This window comes from Pelodiscus sinensis, chromosome 1, assembly GCF_049634645.1.
Source record: "Pelodiscus sinensis isolate JC-2024 chromosome 1, ASM4963464v1, whole genome shotgun sequence".
Lineage (NCBI taxonomy): Eukaryota > Metazoa > Chordata > Testudines > Trionychidae > Pelodiscus > Pelodiscus sinensis.
This window is the reverse complement of record NC_134711.1, coordinates 68,066,696-68,084,943: the sequence shown is the minus strand read 5'-3', so window position 1 is coordinate 68,084,943 and position 18,248 is coordinate 68,066,696. Positions and strand designations below refer to the sequence as shown.

At 42.4% G+C, this 18,248-nt stretch overlaps 1 protein-coding gene across 3 annotated transcripts in view; it reads left to right on the top strand.

The window, feature by feature from the left end:
* The window catches only part of NAP1L1 (nucleosome assembly protein 1 like 1), a 32,823-nt gene extending 14,575 nt beyond the window's left edge, over positions 1–18,248 (top strand). The window contains exons 5-15 of one of the 3 annotated variants that reach the window (XM_075932097.1): positions 2,125–2,266; positions 2,819–2,899; positions 4,661–4,786; positions 5,302–5,373; positions 6,064–6,203; positions 8,001–8,146; positions 8,231–8,250; positions 10,294–10,416; positions 14,387–14,419; positions 15,590–15,655; positions 17,182–18,248. In XM_075932097.1, the coding sequence (XP_075788212.1) occupies positions 2,125–2,266; positions 2,819–2,899; positions 4,661–4,786; positions 5,302–5,373; positions 6,064–6,203; positions 8,001–8,146; positions 8,231–8,250; positions 10,294–10,416; positions 14,387–14,419; positions 15,590–15,655; positions 17,182–17,217 (985 nt within the window). In that variant the 3' untranslated portion in view covers positions 17,218–18,248. Of the gene's footprint in view, positions 1–2,124; positions 2,267–2,818; positions 2,900–4,657; positions 4,787–5,301; positions 5,374–6,063; positions 6,204–8,000; positions 8,147–8,230; positions 8,251–10,293; positions 10,417–14,386; positions 14,420–15,589; positions 15,656–17,181 lie in introns of all 3 variants that reach the window. The other 2 variants (XM_075932088.1, XM_075932102.1) reach the window with 2 other exon arrangements.

Sequence of the window (18,248 nt, the reverse complement as noted above, 5' to 3'; positions counted from 1 at the left end):
AATAACGGGCTAGTTCAAAAGACGTGGAACAGCTATTTTGGGATACATCTGATATTGCAAAATAGCACCGCGGTCTAGACGTAGCCCTACAGGGTCAGAGGAGTGTGCTGTTCTCACAGCCAGGGCAGAGGCACACTCCTCCAGCCCCAGAAGGGAGCTGTCATGTCCAGGAGAAAGCTTTGCTGCTCTAGCCTGAGCAGGAAGGCTGGATTAAGAAAGGGGGTTTAGGGGGCTCATGAGACTCTGTTAGCCTGGGACCTTAGACTACAGCCTGTAAAGCCCCTGTGTTCTGGGCCAACCCTTCGGGGGCGGGAGGGGGGAAGGAGAAGACAGGCAGCTCCAAGTGCCTCCCCATCCCCCAGCTGGAGTGCCAGGAAGCTCTGTCCCCATAGTGCCCATTGGCTGGGAATTATGGCCAATGGGGGGGGGGGGGGGGGGGTTAGGGTTAGGGAGGAGCTAAAAGGTGGTGAAGTGGTGCAATAATGTTTGCTCCACCCCCTCCCCCCCATCAGTGCCATAGTGGGGGAGGAGGGGCAGTTGCCCCTGGGTACCAAGCTAGGGGGGCGCCAGGCTGGAGTGGAGTACACAGCCCCACACGGCGAGCCCAGCGTTGGCGGGCCACTTGTTCCCTGCAGACAGGCCACTGAGGCAGGGCTGGGTGGCGGGAGTAAGCACTTCAAAGGTAGGGTTACCGTTGGTGCCTGGCTCTGGGGGAGGGGAGGCACATTGGGTTAGAGCGGGAGGGCTGGGGGTGCCTGGCTCTGGGGGTACTTATAACTTTTTATTTTGGAAAGAAGGGTACTTTATATTAAAAAAATAAAAAAACAGTTGAGAATTAGAGCAGTGGTCTTCAACTTTTTTAAGTACAAGATCACTTTTTGAATTTAAGTGCAATCAAGGATCTACCTCAAACCCAAATATCCTTGCCCTGCCTCCTTCTCTCCCCTTCTCTGAGGCCCCACCCCTGCTCACTCCATCCTCCCTCTCCTATCCTCCCTCAGTTTTATCAGGCTTGGGGCAGGGGTTTTGGATGCAGGAGAGGTTCAGGACTGGGGCAGGAATTTGGAATGCGGGCTCCAGCTGGGCACTGCTTACCACAGGTGGCTGCTGGGTGGTGGTGGTGCATGGGACTAAGGCAGGCTCACCCCTGCTCTGGCTCTACACCAGTCCCAAAAGCATCCAGCAAACTCTCCATCCCTGCCCCCCTCTGTTCTGTGGAGATGGGGTACAGGATGGAGGGAGGGGCTCCCTGACATCAGCACCCCCTCTTCCTCTTCTTCCCATGCCCTCCACACCAAGCAGGAAGCTGCGGGGGGAGAGGGCAGGCAGTGCCAAGGCAGAGGGCAGGAGCAGCACGGTAGTGCTGAGAGGGGCAAATGCAGTCCTTGCATTTGATAGCCTCCTGGCCAGATCTCTCATGATCACCTGTCAGAGGCTCCAAGATCTACCAGTATCTACTGGGTGGTGACCACGAATTAGAGGGAACACTGGTCAACATAAGCAAAATGTCTCACGGCCCACCAGTGGGTAACTGTGATGGGCCACGTGCTGAAGGTTGCCAATCCTTGGTCTAGGCAAAAATCTTTTTAATTAATGAAAATGTTTTGAAGTGTTGACTCTCAAATGGTTAATATACAGATGTAAATCCTGAAGCTACTTTATTTCCTCTAAGAAAATAGGAAAAACAGTAGTTTGTCAGGATACTGCTTTCTCCCCCTTTACAAAAATTGGCCAGTGCATCAACATGACAATCATTTAATAAATAACTTTTTAAATTCAGTTAATGTTTTTAGAAAGCAGTCTAGTATTATTGCTTTGGGTCTTTAGACAAAACTTTTTGTAAAAAACTTACTTTTGTCTCCATTCTTTGGAATGCTTTACCCCTAGCCTTAATGAAAACTCAGGTTAGTTTGAGTTTGCACTACCCTTTAATCTCAGTGAGTCATGTTTTCCATTGTTCTTCTTTTTAAAGCTTATGAATGAGAAGTAATACAGCATAAAACAAAATCAATATGTGCCATAGAAGATGGCTGAAGGGGTTGGAGAAAGATTGAGAAGGGAATCGGTGTGTGTTATGAAACATTTTTGTTCATATTTATAATGCTGTAATACTGAAACTTTCAGCTTGCCTAAGGTAGTTAAGAGACGTGTGAATGCTCTCAAGAACCTTCAAGTTAAATGTGCACAGATAGAGGCAAAGTTCTACGAGGAAGTCCATGAGCTGGAAAGAAAGTATGCTGCTCTCTATCAACCTTTGTTTGATAAGGTAATGACTGCTAATTTGACTTATTTGAAAGCTCTAGTTAATTAAAATCCCCGAAGAAAAGATTACGGTGGGAATGAATATCTGTGGTGATAACTGTAGCTGTACAGTGTTAGTCCCATGTGGGGCCAGACTGTGAACCTCTCCATCCCCTGAGTGAATTAATTTCAATAGGACCACCTATGAGAGTACTTTCTAACGAATCTGATTAAGTGTCTCATGACCTATAGCTACCAAAACAATTGTTTTGAGAGTCCTGTCCAGTCCTTTGTAGTTTGATATCCAAATCAGGCCTCTTAGCAGTGAGTGGCTGTTTTGAGGAGGATAGGAGTAAAATGTAAGGTTACTGTTGCGTGGCAGATGAGGTCAAGAAGCAAATGGAATTTCTTCCCCAAAGGGAGAGCTTTGATTGTGATAACTTACAACCTACTCGGAAGAGTGGTTTTTTTTTTTTTTTTTTTTTTTTTTTTTTATGGGCATTACATACTTCAGATTCAATATTAAAGTTATACAGATTTAAGTAAACCTGAAAGACTTTATGGCTTTATTTTCCAGCGAAGTGAAATCATCAATGCAATTTATGAACCTACAGAGGAAGAATGTGAGTGGAAAGCAGATACTGAAGAAGAAATTTCAGTGAGTATCTTCACTGTAGCTGAAGAGAACTACTGATGGACCATTTCAAGCTTTAACACACTAAGGCTACGTCTACACTGTGCATTGTTGTGCAAGAAGATATGCAAATGAGGCATGGCAATGAAGGAGCTGTCTATGCTGCTCCTTCTTGTGCAAAAAACCCCTCTTGCGCAGGAGCCGTTCTGCTGCTTATTTTCAGGAAAGAACGGCTCCTGTGCAAGAGGGGTTTTTTTGCACAAGAAGGAGCAGTGTATTCAGCTCCTTCTTGGGCAAAAGCCCCTTGCGCAAAAATGGTGGCTCATTAGATATGCAAATGAGACGCGGTGATATACATCGCTGTGCCTCATTTACATATCTTGCTCAACAATGCGCAGTGTACGTGTACGCTGCCTAAGGGTACGTGTACACTGCAACACTATTTTGAAATAACTAGCACTATTACGAAATAATGTAGTCCAAGTCTACACAGCAGGCAGTTATTTGGAAATACAGGCAGTCCCCGACTTATGCGGATCCGACTTACAAACGGGGCTTTCTTGCCCCGGAGCTCGCAGGCAGCGGTCCCGCCACCTCGACCTCCGGGGCGAGAAAAGCTGCTCCCGGTGCCCCTGGTCTGCTGGGGACCGTCTCCAGCAGACCAGGGGCACCGGGAGCAAAGCTGCAGCCGGGGCGCGGTCCCGCGCCTCTGAGGCTTTGCCAGAGCAAAGCCTCAGAAGCGCGGGAATCCGCCATGACTGCAGCTTTGCTCCCCGTGTCCCTGGTCTGCTGGGGGGGGGGGGGCGCAGCTAGTGTGCCCCCCCCCCCCAGCAGACCAGGCTTTTGTTGTGGACCCTGGGGCAGAGCAGCTGGGGCGCTGCCGGTTGGTCCCGCAGCGCCGCTCTGGGCACTACTGGACCAACCCGGCAGCACCCCAGCTGCTCTGCCCCAGGCGTCCTGATTCAGCCGCTGCTGGTCAGTTTCAGCAGCAGCTGAATCAGGACGCCTGGGGCAGAGCAGCTGGGGTGCTGCTGGGTTGGTCCAGTAGCGCCAAGGAGCAGCGCTACTGGAGCAACCCAGCAGCACCCCAGCTGCTCTGCCCCAGGCGTTGCCAAGTCAGCCGCTGCTGAAACTGACCAGCGCTGACTACAGGAAGCCCGAGGCAGAGTTGCTCTGCCCCGGGCTTCCTGGAATCAGCCGCTGATCAGTTTCAGCAGCAGCTGACTTGGGGACGCTTGGGGTTCTTAAGTTGAATCTGTATGCAAGTCAGAACTGGCGGTCAGTTTCAGCAGCGGCTGAATCTGGACGCCAGTTCCGACTTACATACAGATTCAACTTAGGGACTGTAGGTTTGTTCTTATCTTGTACGTAACCTGGGGACTGCCTGTAGTGTCAAAATACTGTCAAGCTGGAGGACTTCTTACTCCGACTTCTGTAACCTTGTACAAGGAGTAAGGGAAGTCAGAGGAAGAGTGCTCTATTTCAAATAAGTGCTGTGTAGATGCTTCCTATATTGAAATAAGCTATGCAATTGACGCAGCTCAATTTGTGTAGCTTATTTTGACTTAAGCCCTGCAGTGTAGAAGCACCTTAAGCAAGACCCACTACTGTAGCAATATTTAAAGTGCCAGCAGTGAAATTTTCATGGAAGCTTTGTGTAGTTCTGCAAAGCTTGGCTTTCAGTTGTGGGCTCAGTGATCTTAGCATAATGTTCTTTAACAGAGTACATGTGATAAAACTCCTGTTAAATTTTAGAAAGATTAACATTTTTATTTTATCAAGGAGGAAATGAAAGAGAAGGCCAAGCTTGAAGAGGAGAAAAAAGATGAAGAAAAAGAAGACCCTAAAGGAATTCCTGAGTTTTGGCTAACAGTATTTAAGAATGTTGACTTGCTTAGTGATATGGTTCAGGTAGGTGGTGACCTGAAGTTTAAATATAATCATAAGTCTTTAAATTTGTACTAGTGTGCTCCTAGAAGTTGTGGAAGTAGTGATTTGATTTGTCTGTTTACTGGTAGAATTAAAATATCTTGTATCCCATTTCAAAGTGCTTTGTCAATGGAGTGATGTACCATGCTCCCACGCCTGTTCAGCCTGACGCATCTTATTCTTTAGTTGCCAGTTAAATTACTTACACATCTTCACATATTCAGCAACTAATTGACTAACAAATCATGATTGAATAAGAAGCTTGTATTACAGTTGAAATTCTTTGCTGTGCCTATTACTTGACTATTTGCCTTTGGTCAAATATTTTTATAAAATTATTCAAATGACCATCATAGGTTATTAGCTAATGTAAAACAAATATTAAATGTATCTGAGCAACTTCCACCCCAAGGCCTCTTTTATTATATAACTAACTTCACTCAAATTCTGTTTGTATGAAAAATACTATGCATTAATTTAAAATAATTTATTTAAAGGAACATGATGAACCTATTCTGAAACACTTAAAAGATATTAAAGTGAAGTTCTCAGAAGCTGGTCAGCCTATGGTAAGCTTACATCTTAGACAAACTGTATTTTTGCATAAGATTAAAATTGACACTGGGTACACAGAAGTGGTCTGGGCCACTCAAATATTTGATGGTGCCTTTTGGAGTCTGAAAAATGTTTAGTTTGTTCTTAAAGAGAAATGACACTAACATACTGTTAGCACAATCATGTATAAAATGGGCATGTGTGTCTCTTGTATTACAACAGTTTAATCAGATACAAAACCTAGCATTACTTAGTATTTGCAGATAGATATTTCACTTTCATTTTTGGACACCATTATCAGCACCTATTTTTTTTAATTATGTCCTTTAACTGATAGTCTATATGTGGATTGCAAAGGAGTTAAAAGGACTATTTCTTTAGTAGCCCCCAGGCTTAGTTCTGCATTATAGTGCACAGACCACTGTTCATCAGGTAGTCTCACTGCAAACTTCAAAAAGGTATGAGGCAGAAGATCAAAATCATAATCTAGATGCCGGTATGAAATTAAGAGAACTTTGTTGTAATTTGGGGAAAATATTGAGAATTTTCAGTGAAATATATTGAGCAGAATTGACATTAAGCCAAGAGATATACATTAATTTGAGATCCGATTCTTGGATGTTAGGTGTTTAATAGTGATTGAAATGAAACATGAATAAATAGTGCTCAGTTACTAATGACACTATTTCTGCAATTGTTTTCAGAGTTTCACGTTAGAATTTCACTTTGAATCAAATGACTTCTTCACAAATGAAGTGTTAACAAAATCATACAGAATGAGATCAGAGCCAGATGATTCTGATCCCTTCTCTTTTGATGGACCAGAAATTATGGGTTGTACAGGGTAAGTATTTATTAATATTGAATTCTAACATAGCTAACCTTTTTTTGTGGCTGCTCTTGAATATTTGGGTGAACTTTCAATGGCCTTATATTCAACTTCCTGGTCATTTCTGCTTGGTTGCATATGAAATGTATTAACTTTTGAACACTACATCCAATCAGCTCTAAAATTTCAGACAATGTGTTAGGCAACAATGGTCAGAACCTTGTTTCCCTCCAAGTCAACAATGGGGAAGGGCTAAATGAGGGATACATGAAGCCCTTCCCCACTCTTTAGTACAGTCACAGCCTCAAACACGCCTGCAGTTATGTAAAGAAGAAAAGCTGGCCCCTACACCTGTGAATAGAGTTTAACTGATTTACATTTTCAGGCTATATCTATACTGCATTTTTCTTAATGCAGAAGCCTATGCACTTCATATGCATAATTAATTAGGGGCTGCTTTTTCACAAAAAGGAGCTGGGTAGACAGCTCCTTTTTGCACAAAACCCTCCTCTTGCACAAGAGCCGTTCTTCCTGGAAAAAATGAGGAAGAACGGCTCTTGTGAAAGAGGGGTTTTTTTGTGCAAAAAGGAGCAGTCTACACAGCTCCTTTTTGTGCAAAAGCCTCTTGTGCAAAAACAGCCCCTAATTACGAAAATGAAGCTTGGCAATATGCGTTGATCTTAATAAAAAACACAGTTCAGGATGATGGCCATAGTTAAATTGAGACTTTTCAAACTTAACTTCTGAGTGTAGGATCACCAGCAATATTCTCCAAATATGGAGATCTTTGCAGTCAATGCTTCAAGAATGTTCATTTACTGACTTAATTTTTGCTGTTTGCCTGAACTCCCTGCCTTCCTTCCCAACTATTTTTGGGTCTTAAGTTCATTTATGTAGCAAGTAACTGAGTGGGGTCTCTTCTTGGCAGATTGTGTACTTAATTTCAGTGATTACGATCTATAATGTACCATGAGCCAATATGCAAATTAGTGTGCAGGTTTGCAGGCAATCCTTACATTAGCAAGTAACAAGTCTTAGCATTTGAGACTCTGCGCATCTCTATTCCTTCTAATTTTCCTCCTGTGTGTCTCCATTCTAGCTTAGAACCAAATATGCTAAATGATACCTTTATGTTTCAACTTTTTTTTTATTTTTATTTTTTTTTGGTGGCCTTTGATTGAAAAGCCCTCACACCTATCCCTGGTGCCAACTAAACTAATACCCCCTATTCAAATCATTCCAGGAAAAAGTGTTTTGTCCATGCAGTGTTTCAATGGAAAGTGGCATCTGGTCAGCATTGACAAGATTTGTGGGATAGGCACTGTCCTCCATCATCCTGTACAACATTGAACAAATTAAGTGTTGGATAGTCCTTTCCTAGAGTAAAACTGAGCTATGCTCTTGTCCTTCCATCTGCCAGGCTTAAGAGTGAAACAATAATGTATATGAAGGGTTCCAGAAATTATTAATGCAGGAAATAAACGTAGTGGTATACTTTTCTATAATTTCAGTTTCTATTCTTCATTTCTGATGTAAATATTTTCAGTAAGAAAAGCGTGTGTGTAAATTCTCTGGATTGGAAGGAATTTGGGGAGTAGAATGAGTATACTCATGAGCGGTGTGGTGTGGCTAGCCCACAGGCTTTTCTCCAAATACATAATAATGTTCAAGATCACCTTAATTATTCAACTGGCTATACTCAAATATTTATTAACTATATCCTTAGGCAAGTAATAACTTTAGTATGGAAGAACAAATGTTAAGTTGTAAGCATGTCCCAATTTTATATCTATTTTCCTTAATTTCTTGCAGGTGCCAGATAGACTGGAAAAAAGGAAAAAATGTTACTTTGAAAACCATCAAAAAGAAGCAGAAACACAAGGGACGTGGGACGGTTAGAACAGTGACAAAAACAGTGTCCAATGACTCTTTCTTCAATTTCTTTAGTCCTCCTGAAGGTAAGTATTGTGTGGATTTATTTGAAGTGAAATACATGAAGTATCTTTTAAATTACTTATTTTTTTCCCTGTTTTTTCTTATAGTTCCTGAAAGTGGAGACCTGGTAAGTTGAAGAAATTCAGTACACCAGATTTGAACATAAGAACGGCCGTACTGGGTCAGACCAAAGGTCCAGTCCAGTATCCTGTCTGCCGATAGTGGCCAGCACCAGGTGCCCCAGAGAGGGTGGACCGAAGACAATGATCAAGCGATTTGTCTCCTGCCATCCCTCTCCAGCCTCTGACAAACAGAGGCCAGGGACACCAATTCTATCCCCTGGCTAATAGCCTTTTATGGACCTAACCTCCATGAAATTATCTAGCTTCTTTAAACTCTGTTATAGTCCTAGCCTTCACAGCCTCCTCTGGCAAAGAGTTCCACAGGTTGACTACACGCTGTGTGAAGAACTTTCTTTTATTAGTTTTAAACCTGCTACCCATTAATTTCATTTGGTATCTTCTAGTTGTTCTATTACGGGAACTAATAAATAACTTTTCTTTATCCGCCCTCTCCACACCACTCATGATTTTATATACCTCTATCATATCCCCCCTCAGTCTCCTCTTTTCTAAACTGAAAAGTCCCAGTCGCTTTAACCTCTCCTCATATGGGACCCGTTCCAAACCCCTAATCATTTTAGTTGCCCTTTTCTGAACCCTTTCCAAAGCCAAAATATCTTTTTTGAGGTGAGAAGACCCCATCTGTACACAGATATGGAGAGAATGTGTCTTAACTTTATTATTTTCCCAAATAGCTTAACTGTTTCAGCTATTTCTTTGTAATAGGGAACACCTTTAGCTCATATTCTGGCTTATTTTACAAGAAGATATTGAGGTTGGCTAAGAACACTTAGTAGTAAGAGTTGTAATGAGTGTATTTTGGGATTGTTGATATTTATGAAGGATAAACTGGAATTTTCTAGTAAATGTAAATGTTAAAAAGCATATTCTAAATTGAATAAATAGGAGTCTTGTGTAAGTGAGGAACCAATAATATCAGCCTAAGGTGAGTGTCAAACTAACTTGAACTTAAATCTCCAGAGGAGAGAGGTTAAATCAAATCTATTTAGCTATTTACCCCCGTCTCTGTATCTTCTCTATCCACTTACCCTTTCCATCACTACTAAAACTGGTGATGCGTCAGATGCCCACAAGTACTTTGTCAGCTCTGCTGTTCCACTTGACTTTCAATAATTGGGGGGAGGGGAAGCTATATCTACATGACAGATGTCTTAATCCTATTGTCATAAATATTTAATGACCTGCTTTTTAGCACTGGAGAATGCTGCCAGAAACTCCACTAGTACAAATTCAGTTTGTAAGTGTTTTGGCTTTTTTTTAAATCTAGCCCTTTTTGGGTCTCCCCTTCCTCCCCCACATGTAAATCAGTGAAGTTCCATTTGCCTGAATCTCTAGACACTTGATGTCATTCCTGTTGCTCCCATCTCATATATTACTGTCATTGTGGTTGTATTAATTGGCAGATATTCATTATCAGGGCTTGACAAATAATGTAATCTACTCGCCTGTGGCGAGTAGACTACAGTCCGGAGGAGCCGGCACAGAGCGATTCGCGCATGCGCGGAATGATCTGCGCATGTGCAGGACACAGAACCACACGAAACTGCGCGGCTGGCGACTGGGGCTCGCTGCCACTTGGCAAGCCCTGTTCATTATACTGAAGGGGTTTTAGTGCTAAGTAATTTTAGGAAAGTTGTGAAGAACTCTAAAATGATCTGAAGAAGCTAAACATTGGAAAAATGGGGAAACTTTCTTTTTAATAAGTCTGGGTGAAAATTTTGACTTAAACTAGGGTATGTAATGTATAGAGATTTCTGTGTCTTTTAATTTGCACAGTATGTCAGACTTTACACAGGTTTCTTTTTTAATGTGGGCAATGCATACGTTGTCTGCTTATCATAGTTTGCAAGTTGTCCCTTAGTTATGATCTAATAAATGTAGCAATCACTGGAACATATCCCATTTGTGCTGAATTCTCTTGAATATTTGGTCACCTCAGTCCTCATGAGATTAGTTTGTGTTCAGACTCCTAAAACAAATGAGTTATGAATGTATCACTTTACTGTTTCTTTTAATATTTTATGCAGGATGATGATGCTGAAGCAATTCTTGCTGCAGATTTTGAAATCGGCCACTTTTTACGTGAGCGTATAGTTCCACGATCAGTATTGTACTTCACAGGGGAAGCTATTGAAGATGATGATGATGATGTAAGTTTTAAACTGGCTAAAAATGCTCCAACAATTAATATTTAAGATTTCTAATGTATGAGATTGCTTTAGTAGTGTTTGTGGGGATTTTCTTCATGAATCTATTCTTTCTTGACACTTCTTTCAGCTCTTTTCAGGGTAGGCCCCTTCATCATGTTACAAAATCCTGAGAGCTATAGTAGACGCTCCAAGGTACGTCTACACTAAGACTACAGCAACACAACTATAGCTACTCTCCTCTAGTACTTTAGCATATGTCTACGCTATTTAGCAACAGAAGGAATTTCTCTGTCACTGTAGTAAATCTCTTTGGGAAGCGGTATCTAGGTTAACAGAAGAATTTGGTTAACTTCAGTGCATCTACATTGGAGTTAATCTTAACTGAACTGTTTCATACAGGGTGTGCACTTTTTCATCGTGCTAAAAGATGTAGACAAAAGGTCTTAAAGTGTGTGTGGTGGTGGGGGGGGGAGAGCCGAGGCAGACTGGCCCAGCAGGATACCGGGAATTTCCTGGTGGGCTGTTGTCCGGTGGGCCGTTGTGTCCGCACACTGTTGCCCCTCATTCGGAGTGGCTCTGCGTCCGTGCTGTATGTGGCACGTAGAGCCCAACCTGCCGCCTGTGCTGTGTGCCGGACATGACGCAGGGGTTGGGGGGGTGATGTTATGGGAAGGGCTGTTCTCAACCCATTTCCTGGGCCCATTTTGATTGCCAGTATGCTCCGGGGGAGGGGAGGGCACTGACCCACAGAAAAATCAGTTGGGGGGCTGCACACAAGTGAGATACAAAAAAACCCTCTCAGTGACTGGGCCCTGACTGATATGGAGAAAGACACTCCAAACATTCCCCTCACACACAAGAGCCTAGGGGGGACCCAGCCTCGTAGATTTTTGTGTGCTCCAGCCCCATGTTGGGATGGCAGATGAGCTATAGCGCCAGCATGGACTCCCACTTCCAGCATTGGGGCCATAAGCCTTGGGTTGGATTTCCCATCCCTCCTTACAGGTTTGAGGGTATAATGACATTGATTCTGTGCCATCCGGGTATGACTCTTACACAGTGGCATGAGCTCCTCCAAAGATGCATATGGGTTCAGAAAATACCAACTACAGAATATGGTCCAAAGAAAGTTAAGGTTCAGAAGTTAAGGAATGCCACAGTTAAAGTTACTTTGGTAAAAGTAATCTGAAAAATCAGGTCCTGGATTACTCAAATTGGGTACATAAAATTAGTGTGAATTTGTGACCTTAATCTCTATGCTTTAGCTTCCCGTCTAAAATGAGCGAGAAAATATTCCATCTCAGATGTGAAAAAGATTGATGTTTGTTAAATACTTGGTTACTGTAGTGATGAGCACAGTAGAAAAGCATGTGAGGAGATAATTAATTTTGTTTTCAAAGCAGGGGTCAAATAATATAAATGAGGCCCATACTGAGCAATTAGGAGAAACCAATTTTGAAGTGCTGCTCATTAAATGAGCATAGTTCATTGTATTCAGAGAATGAAACAGATCTTAAAAACTAGTACTGTGTGTGATTAAGGCTGCACACAGAACCGTAATTCTGTAACTTCCTAACCTGAATTCTTGATATTTTTGTTTGGTTGGTTTTTTTGTTTCAATCTGAAAGTTCTCTTTTTACAAGTTTTTAGTTCAGACTTCCTAAGCTTTCCAAAGAGCAAACTGGGAAGAAAATGCATCATACTGAGACATTGATCATCAGTAGTGCTAGAACTTTTAGTTCTTCTTCGAGTGATGTCTCCATGGGTGCTCCACTGTAGCATTAGAGATCCAGATCTCCACCACGGTCAACATATGGGAGTCTATCTCTTGAACATTCCCCTTCTCAACCTTCATCAGTTCTGGAACAAACACCGTCTCTCCTCAACCTCCTCCCTCTGACATCAACCAAAAACAGCCCACTGCAGTGCAAGTACAACCACCTGGTATATCTCCTACCAATCAGTCCTCTTCGTCACCTGACGAAGCAGTTATCCTGGGAGATGCCTCCTCCCTCTCCCCCCCCCCCCCCCCCCGATGATTTAAAACCATTTCAGGAGTTGTTCGAGAGGGTGGTGGTTACTCAAGACCTACAGTTGTCTGAGATTAAGGAGGAGATTTTTTCCTTAAGAATCTCCAAATGTCCCAATCCGCTAAGCTGGCTATCCCGCTTGACGAAGCCATATTGGAAGTTGCGGATGAGATCTGGCAAACACCGGCAGCTGCCATTGAGAGCGGATAAAAAGTACTTTGTGCTACCCAAGGGGTCTGAGTTTTTATTCAGTCACTCTCAACCCAACTTCTTGGTAGTGGATGCAGCACAACGAAGGGCAAAGACACCCCAATATAGGAATTGCACTGTAGACAAAGACTCCAAAAGACTTGATTTATTTGGCAGGAAGATTTACATGTCATCCACACTTCTCCTTCGTATAGCAAATTATTTAGTGCACCTGTCAATCACAATTTTGACAATTCTACTAAATTGACACAGCTCATGGAATCACTGCTAGAGTCCAAGAGACCTGTTTTGAGAGTGGTCATCCAGGAAGGGTATGCCCCACCAGAGCTGGTCTGTGGATAAAGATGGATGTCACAGATACGGCAGCGAGAGCAACAGCTACAGCAGTGGTCATGAGACGAGCCTCTTACCTCCAATCTGCATAGGAACTGTTGAAGGTGGAAGAGGGGAACGTTTGAGACACTCCCATATGTTGAACGTGGTGGAGATCTGGATCTATAATACTACAGTGGAGCACCAAATGGGGAGGGACATATCGAAGAACGACAGTTACTGCACCAAGGTGAGTAACTTTGCTATCCCCTGCCACTTGTGTTAAGGAATTTTTACTGATAGAGGATGACAATCTATTGCTGCTGTGTAAACTTACTTAAATGAGGATGAGACACTTTGCCATTGGAGTTCACAGATGTTTGACACTGACTCTCCCTCTTCCCCCCCACCTATCCCTCCCTGCCTGCCTCCTTGCCCTTTCAGTTGTCCCTCCACATACCCAAGCTTTTTGTCCAACCTGTGTTCCCCATCCCCTGGCTTGCAATTCTTTTGCCAGATAGTCTCACTCTTTTTTCCTCTTCTCCTACCTTTGATCTAGATTTTCTTCCCCTTTGCATTCAAATTAGACTGTTTCTTAAGCAATAGTGCCCAAGGGTGGGACTGCCACTGAGGCCGCCTCCTGTTCTCATCCTAGTGATTCTCTCCTCCCTCCCTTGCCCCCCGAAACAGCACTTCTGGCGAAAGTTTGGCCTCACTCCTGTAGCCCTAATGTGGGACTGCACAAGTTTGAGCTATGCTCAGTGAAGACAAGACTCTTTGGAAATTCTACCTGTTAAACCTGTAGCAAGCCTTTACTCATTTTTTTGCAGACTTCACTAAATTTGGGTGTATTTTTATGGAGACACTGAAGGGCACATCCCAGACATACCCGCTTCCAAACTTTCAATCGCTGTTCTAAAGTTTTGAGAGCTATTTGGAGAAAAGATTACTATAACTTAGTTTTGTCCATATTAATATCTCCTTAGCTATATTCTTTAAAAAATTGAGCATGAGGCTGATACTTGGCATGGAGACTTTCAACCCAAGCTGTTAGAATTTTGCAAACCTGTAAGCAACCGAAAGTGGCTTCTGATTGGGGGATGTGCCAGACATATGCATGCAGAATAAATGTTAATACATAACTATAGATTTTATTCTTAAAATAGGAGAAAACTTTATCTGTCAAAGCTATATTTTAAATTCTTATCTGTTTAATAAAATGGATTCAGTATTAACGATATTGATCACTTCAACCCAGATCTAGAAAGGTTTTTTGACAAAGTTAATTTGCCTTAAATGCCCCCCTTTTTGGAGTACTTAATTTTAACATGGAAATTCTTTGGTTGCCATATAATTTAAACAAAACCATTAGGAAGATGGTGTTCACAATGTTTTACAATAAACTATTTTTCTTTTAGTATGATGAAGAAGGTGAGGAGGCAGATGATGAGGTGAGTTACAAGATGGGTTAGACAAAAAAAATTATACATGAACACACTTCACTTATGGAGGCAGCTTTTCCTCTTTGGGATGGTAGCTGAACAGTTGGCAAGTTTAAGTTTCTTGTTTCATTAACTGTAAATGACAAACATTCTGCAGTATTTCTCTAGTCTATGTAAAACTTTATTGGTTCAGATATTTTATAAATAAGTCTGAAGTGATGATGAAAGCAAAGATGCCAATTATTAATTTGGTGTCAGATGCATACAGAAGTTGTACTAGTTTCCAAGTATATTTAAGAGCCAAACTTTATGCTAAATGCAGTACAGAAATTTACTCTAAAAGCTGAATATGGGTAAACAGAAAGATACCCAATTCAAAGCTTTTAATTCAAATCCTTAGTTTTTGTTAGTTGCAATTAGGTATACGCATGCTGCATGTACAATTGTTAGGAGGTTTTTCCTTTGTGGTACCTATTTGGCCAGCTGTGGAGCCCCTGGAGTGAAGGCGGTTTATATGCTTCCCTGTTGACCTGCTGCCTTTCTAGTTCCTTTATACCACTATGATGGCATTGCGTTACTTACTTTCTGTGACTGTTGAAGATTTGTTGCTTATATCCATTCCAAGACCCACCCACCCACCTTGCCTCTGTCAGAGTATCTAGCAAGAAAGAACTGAAGAGGTGGTGGGTCAGCAGGGACCTAATATACACGGCCACCACGGTGCCACTCCAGGGGCTCCACAGCTAATCCAATGGGTACTGCTAGAAGAATAGCTTCTGATGATTGTATGTACATGCCTGCTTGAAATGCATATGAGCAATGCATCTTCAACAGTTACTAAAGGTAGGTAGCAAAAGCAGCGAGGAGTCCTGTGGCACCTTATAGACTAACTGAAGTGTTGGAGCATAAGCTTTTGTGGGCAAATGCATCTGACGAAGTGGGTCTTTGCCCACAAAAGCTTATGCTCCAACACTTTAGTTAGTCTATAAGGTGCCACAGGACTCCTTGCCACTTTTGCAGATTCAGACTAACACGGCTACCCCTCGATACTTAAAGGTAGGTAATCCATTTATTTTTGCACGGATGCAATCTTACACATATCAGAGGAATCTGTTAACTGCACCAAATCCTATTTAATCTGAACAAAAGCATTTTCTATTTGATATTTCTATCTTTCAGGAAGGTGAGGAAGAAGCAGATGAAGAAAATGATCCAGATTATGACCCGAAGGTGGGTAATACCAATGTATGTATTTTATTAAAATAGTTTACACAATTAATTTAAAGCAACCATTTAATCTGAAATAAACAATTCATAATTTCTGTAACTTGTTTTGAGTAAATTGTTCTCTGAGATGGTTTTAATACCCCACTTTTTACTTCTAATATTTGCCAAGTAACATGGTTGTCACTCTAATTTTGTTTCAGTAATACCTTTTAAAATATGTGGTCAGGGATCTTTTTCTTTCCTCCACAAAGAAATTGAAGTATTACAGTAGACTTCTGATAATCCAGCACTTTTGGGATCCAGGGGGTGCCGGATTATTGGATATGCCGGAGTATCAGGAGGTACTCTGACAGAGGGGCTGTGACAAGTCTGGGGAGGGGGGTCGGCTGGGAACGGCGCAGCATGGGGCAAACCCTCCGCCATTTTGCACGGAGGCGGGGGAAGCCCTGCGCAGCTGCTGGCGACAGGCCAGCTGGGGCTTCAAGCAGCAGCGGCAACTTGGGGAAGCGGCAGGGCACAGCAGGGCAGAGCAGCTGGGGTGCTGCCCGGTTGGTTCCGCAGTGCCGCCCCTCACCCCCCTGCTCAGCACCCGGCAGCACCCCAGCTGCTCTGCTCTGCAGCTTCCCCAAGTCCACCGCTCGTCAGTTTCAGCAGCGGCAGCAGCAGACTTGGGGAAGCGGAGTGGAGCAGAGCAGGTGGGGTGCTGCCAGGCGCCAAGTAGGGGTGCGAGGGGTGGCTCTGCGGGACCAACCGGGCAGCACCCCAGCTGCTCAACTCCGCGCCGCTTCCGCAAGTCCACCGCTGGTCTGTTTCAGCGGTGGCAGCAGCGGATTTGGGGAAGTGGCACGGAGCACCTCAATTGTCCGGCTGGCTGGAGCACTTCCGGGTTCCAGTTGGTACTTTAAAGTAGGAATAAGATCCTCCGGAAAAGGGCGCTTTTTCCGGAGGATCAGGGCCAGTGTAGACGCTCTTTTCCGGCTTTTCTAAAAGCTGGAAAAAAGCGGTGGACATTTTTATTTAAATGCCGCGAGGGATATTTAAATCCCCCGCGGATTTCCCTATTACGATCTCTGAAATTACCATGCCCCTTTCGGAAAAGGGGCCAGTGTAGACGTAGCCTTAAAGTATATGGGCACCTCTTCTATTTCTGTGGCATGCTAGTTTTGTTCCAATCCTCTTTCTCTTAAATTTTTGAAGATACCACCTTGCTGTAATCAGAAATGCGGTGTTGCTTGCTATCAATGGCTAATGCAACCTTTACCCAAAGGCAAAAATCAGGTATCCTCTTGAATGTAGCTATTGAAAGATAGCTTTAAGCTTTAGTTGCTTACTACATAGAGAGGTTTGAATGCAAGGTGGTATAGTATTATGTACAGGGGGATAAAAGAGAGAAGCAAGATTCTTAATAGCTAAATTGTTAATTCTGAAGAGCTTTAACGGAAGTGTGATTTTTTTTTTTTTTTTTTTTTCTTGACAGCTTTAAGTGGTTTGGAAAAATAACTTGATGTGACATCTGTACACTGACTTTTTTTTCCATTCAACAGAAGGATCAAAACCCAGCAGAATGCAAGCAGCAGTGAAGCAGTGTGTATGTGGCCTTGAGGATTACCTGCACTGTAATAGCCTAAACACAACTATTAGTTACTTACAGCCTTATGTTTTGTATCTTCTTGGTAGAACTAAGTAAATAATTTGTTAAAATAAAATCAAACACAAGTACCAGTTTAAAATGTAGGTTCATTCATTCTACCCAACATTTTAATAGTATAATTTTCTGCCAATATGTAGAATGCAGTAAATCCCCTAAAGCATGAATGTTAATTCATTGCTACATAGTTTGGTTCTTGTGAAGTCTTTTGTCATGTAGCTATTAGACTGCAGCTGTGAAGATTATCAGAACTGTTAACTGAGACCAATATTTGTTTAGAGAAAATCCTCTCCTGAAGAACCAACCAAAGTATTTTCAGCCCAGTAGTTTGAAAGGGTTTGTCTGCTTGCACTAGCTGTGCCCTCATTCCTTGTTAGAGAAATGGCAGTGACTTGTACTAACTAGGAGATGATGCATTTTTGGATTTGACTACTTCAGAAGGCTAGTATAATTTGTTTAACTTCCAACAAGACCACATTAAATGTTCATAATTGTCTGCTTGTTTATGCTATGGGTTTTGTATTTTATGTGACAGTGATCTACAAAAGAAAACTAGTAATCATATTAAGGTTGTTTACCACTGGGGTGTGAATAAAACTTAGTATTTTCAGAAATTAGTCTTGTTTTATTATGCTGTATACATCTGTATATGTAAGATGTTAACAGTTTATATGCTGCAGTTTTTTATTAGACAATCATTTTGAGAACTTATAAGCAAATAGTTTAATACGCTCAGTGATTTAAAACATGAACTCAACTGCACTATTCTCCTTCCTGGGTCATCTTATCCAGGCTCTTCATAGCCAATATAATTGGGATAATACAGTCATGCTGCCACTTGTGAATTTGAGCTACCTATTTAATTGACTACAGTTTGTCATTTGGGTGAACAAATTCAATTTCAGCTGCAGTTCTGTATCTATAGGCAAACCTGGAACCATGGAATAAAGATGTACAATACTC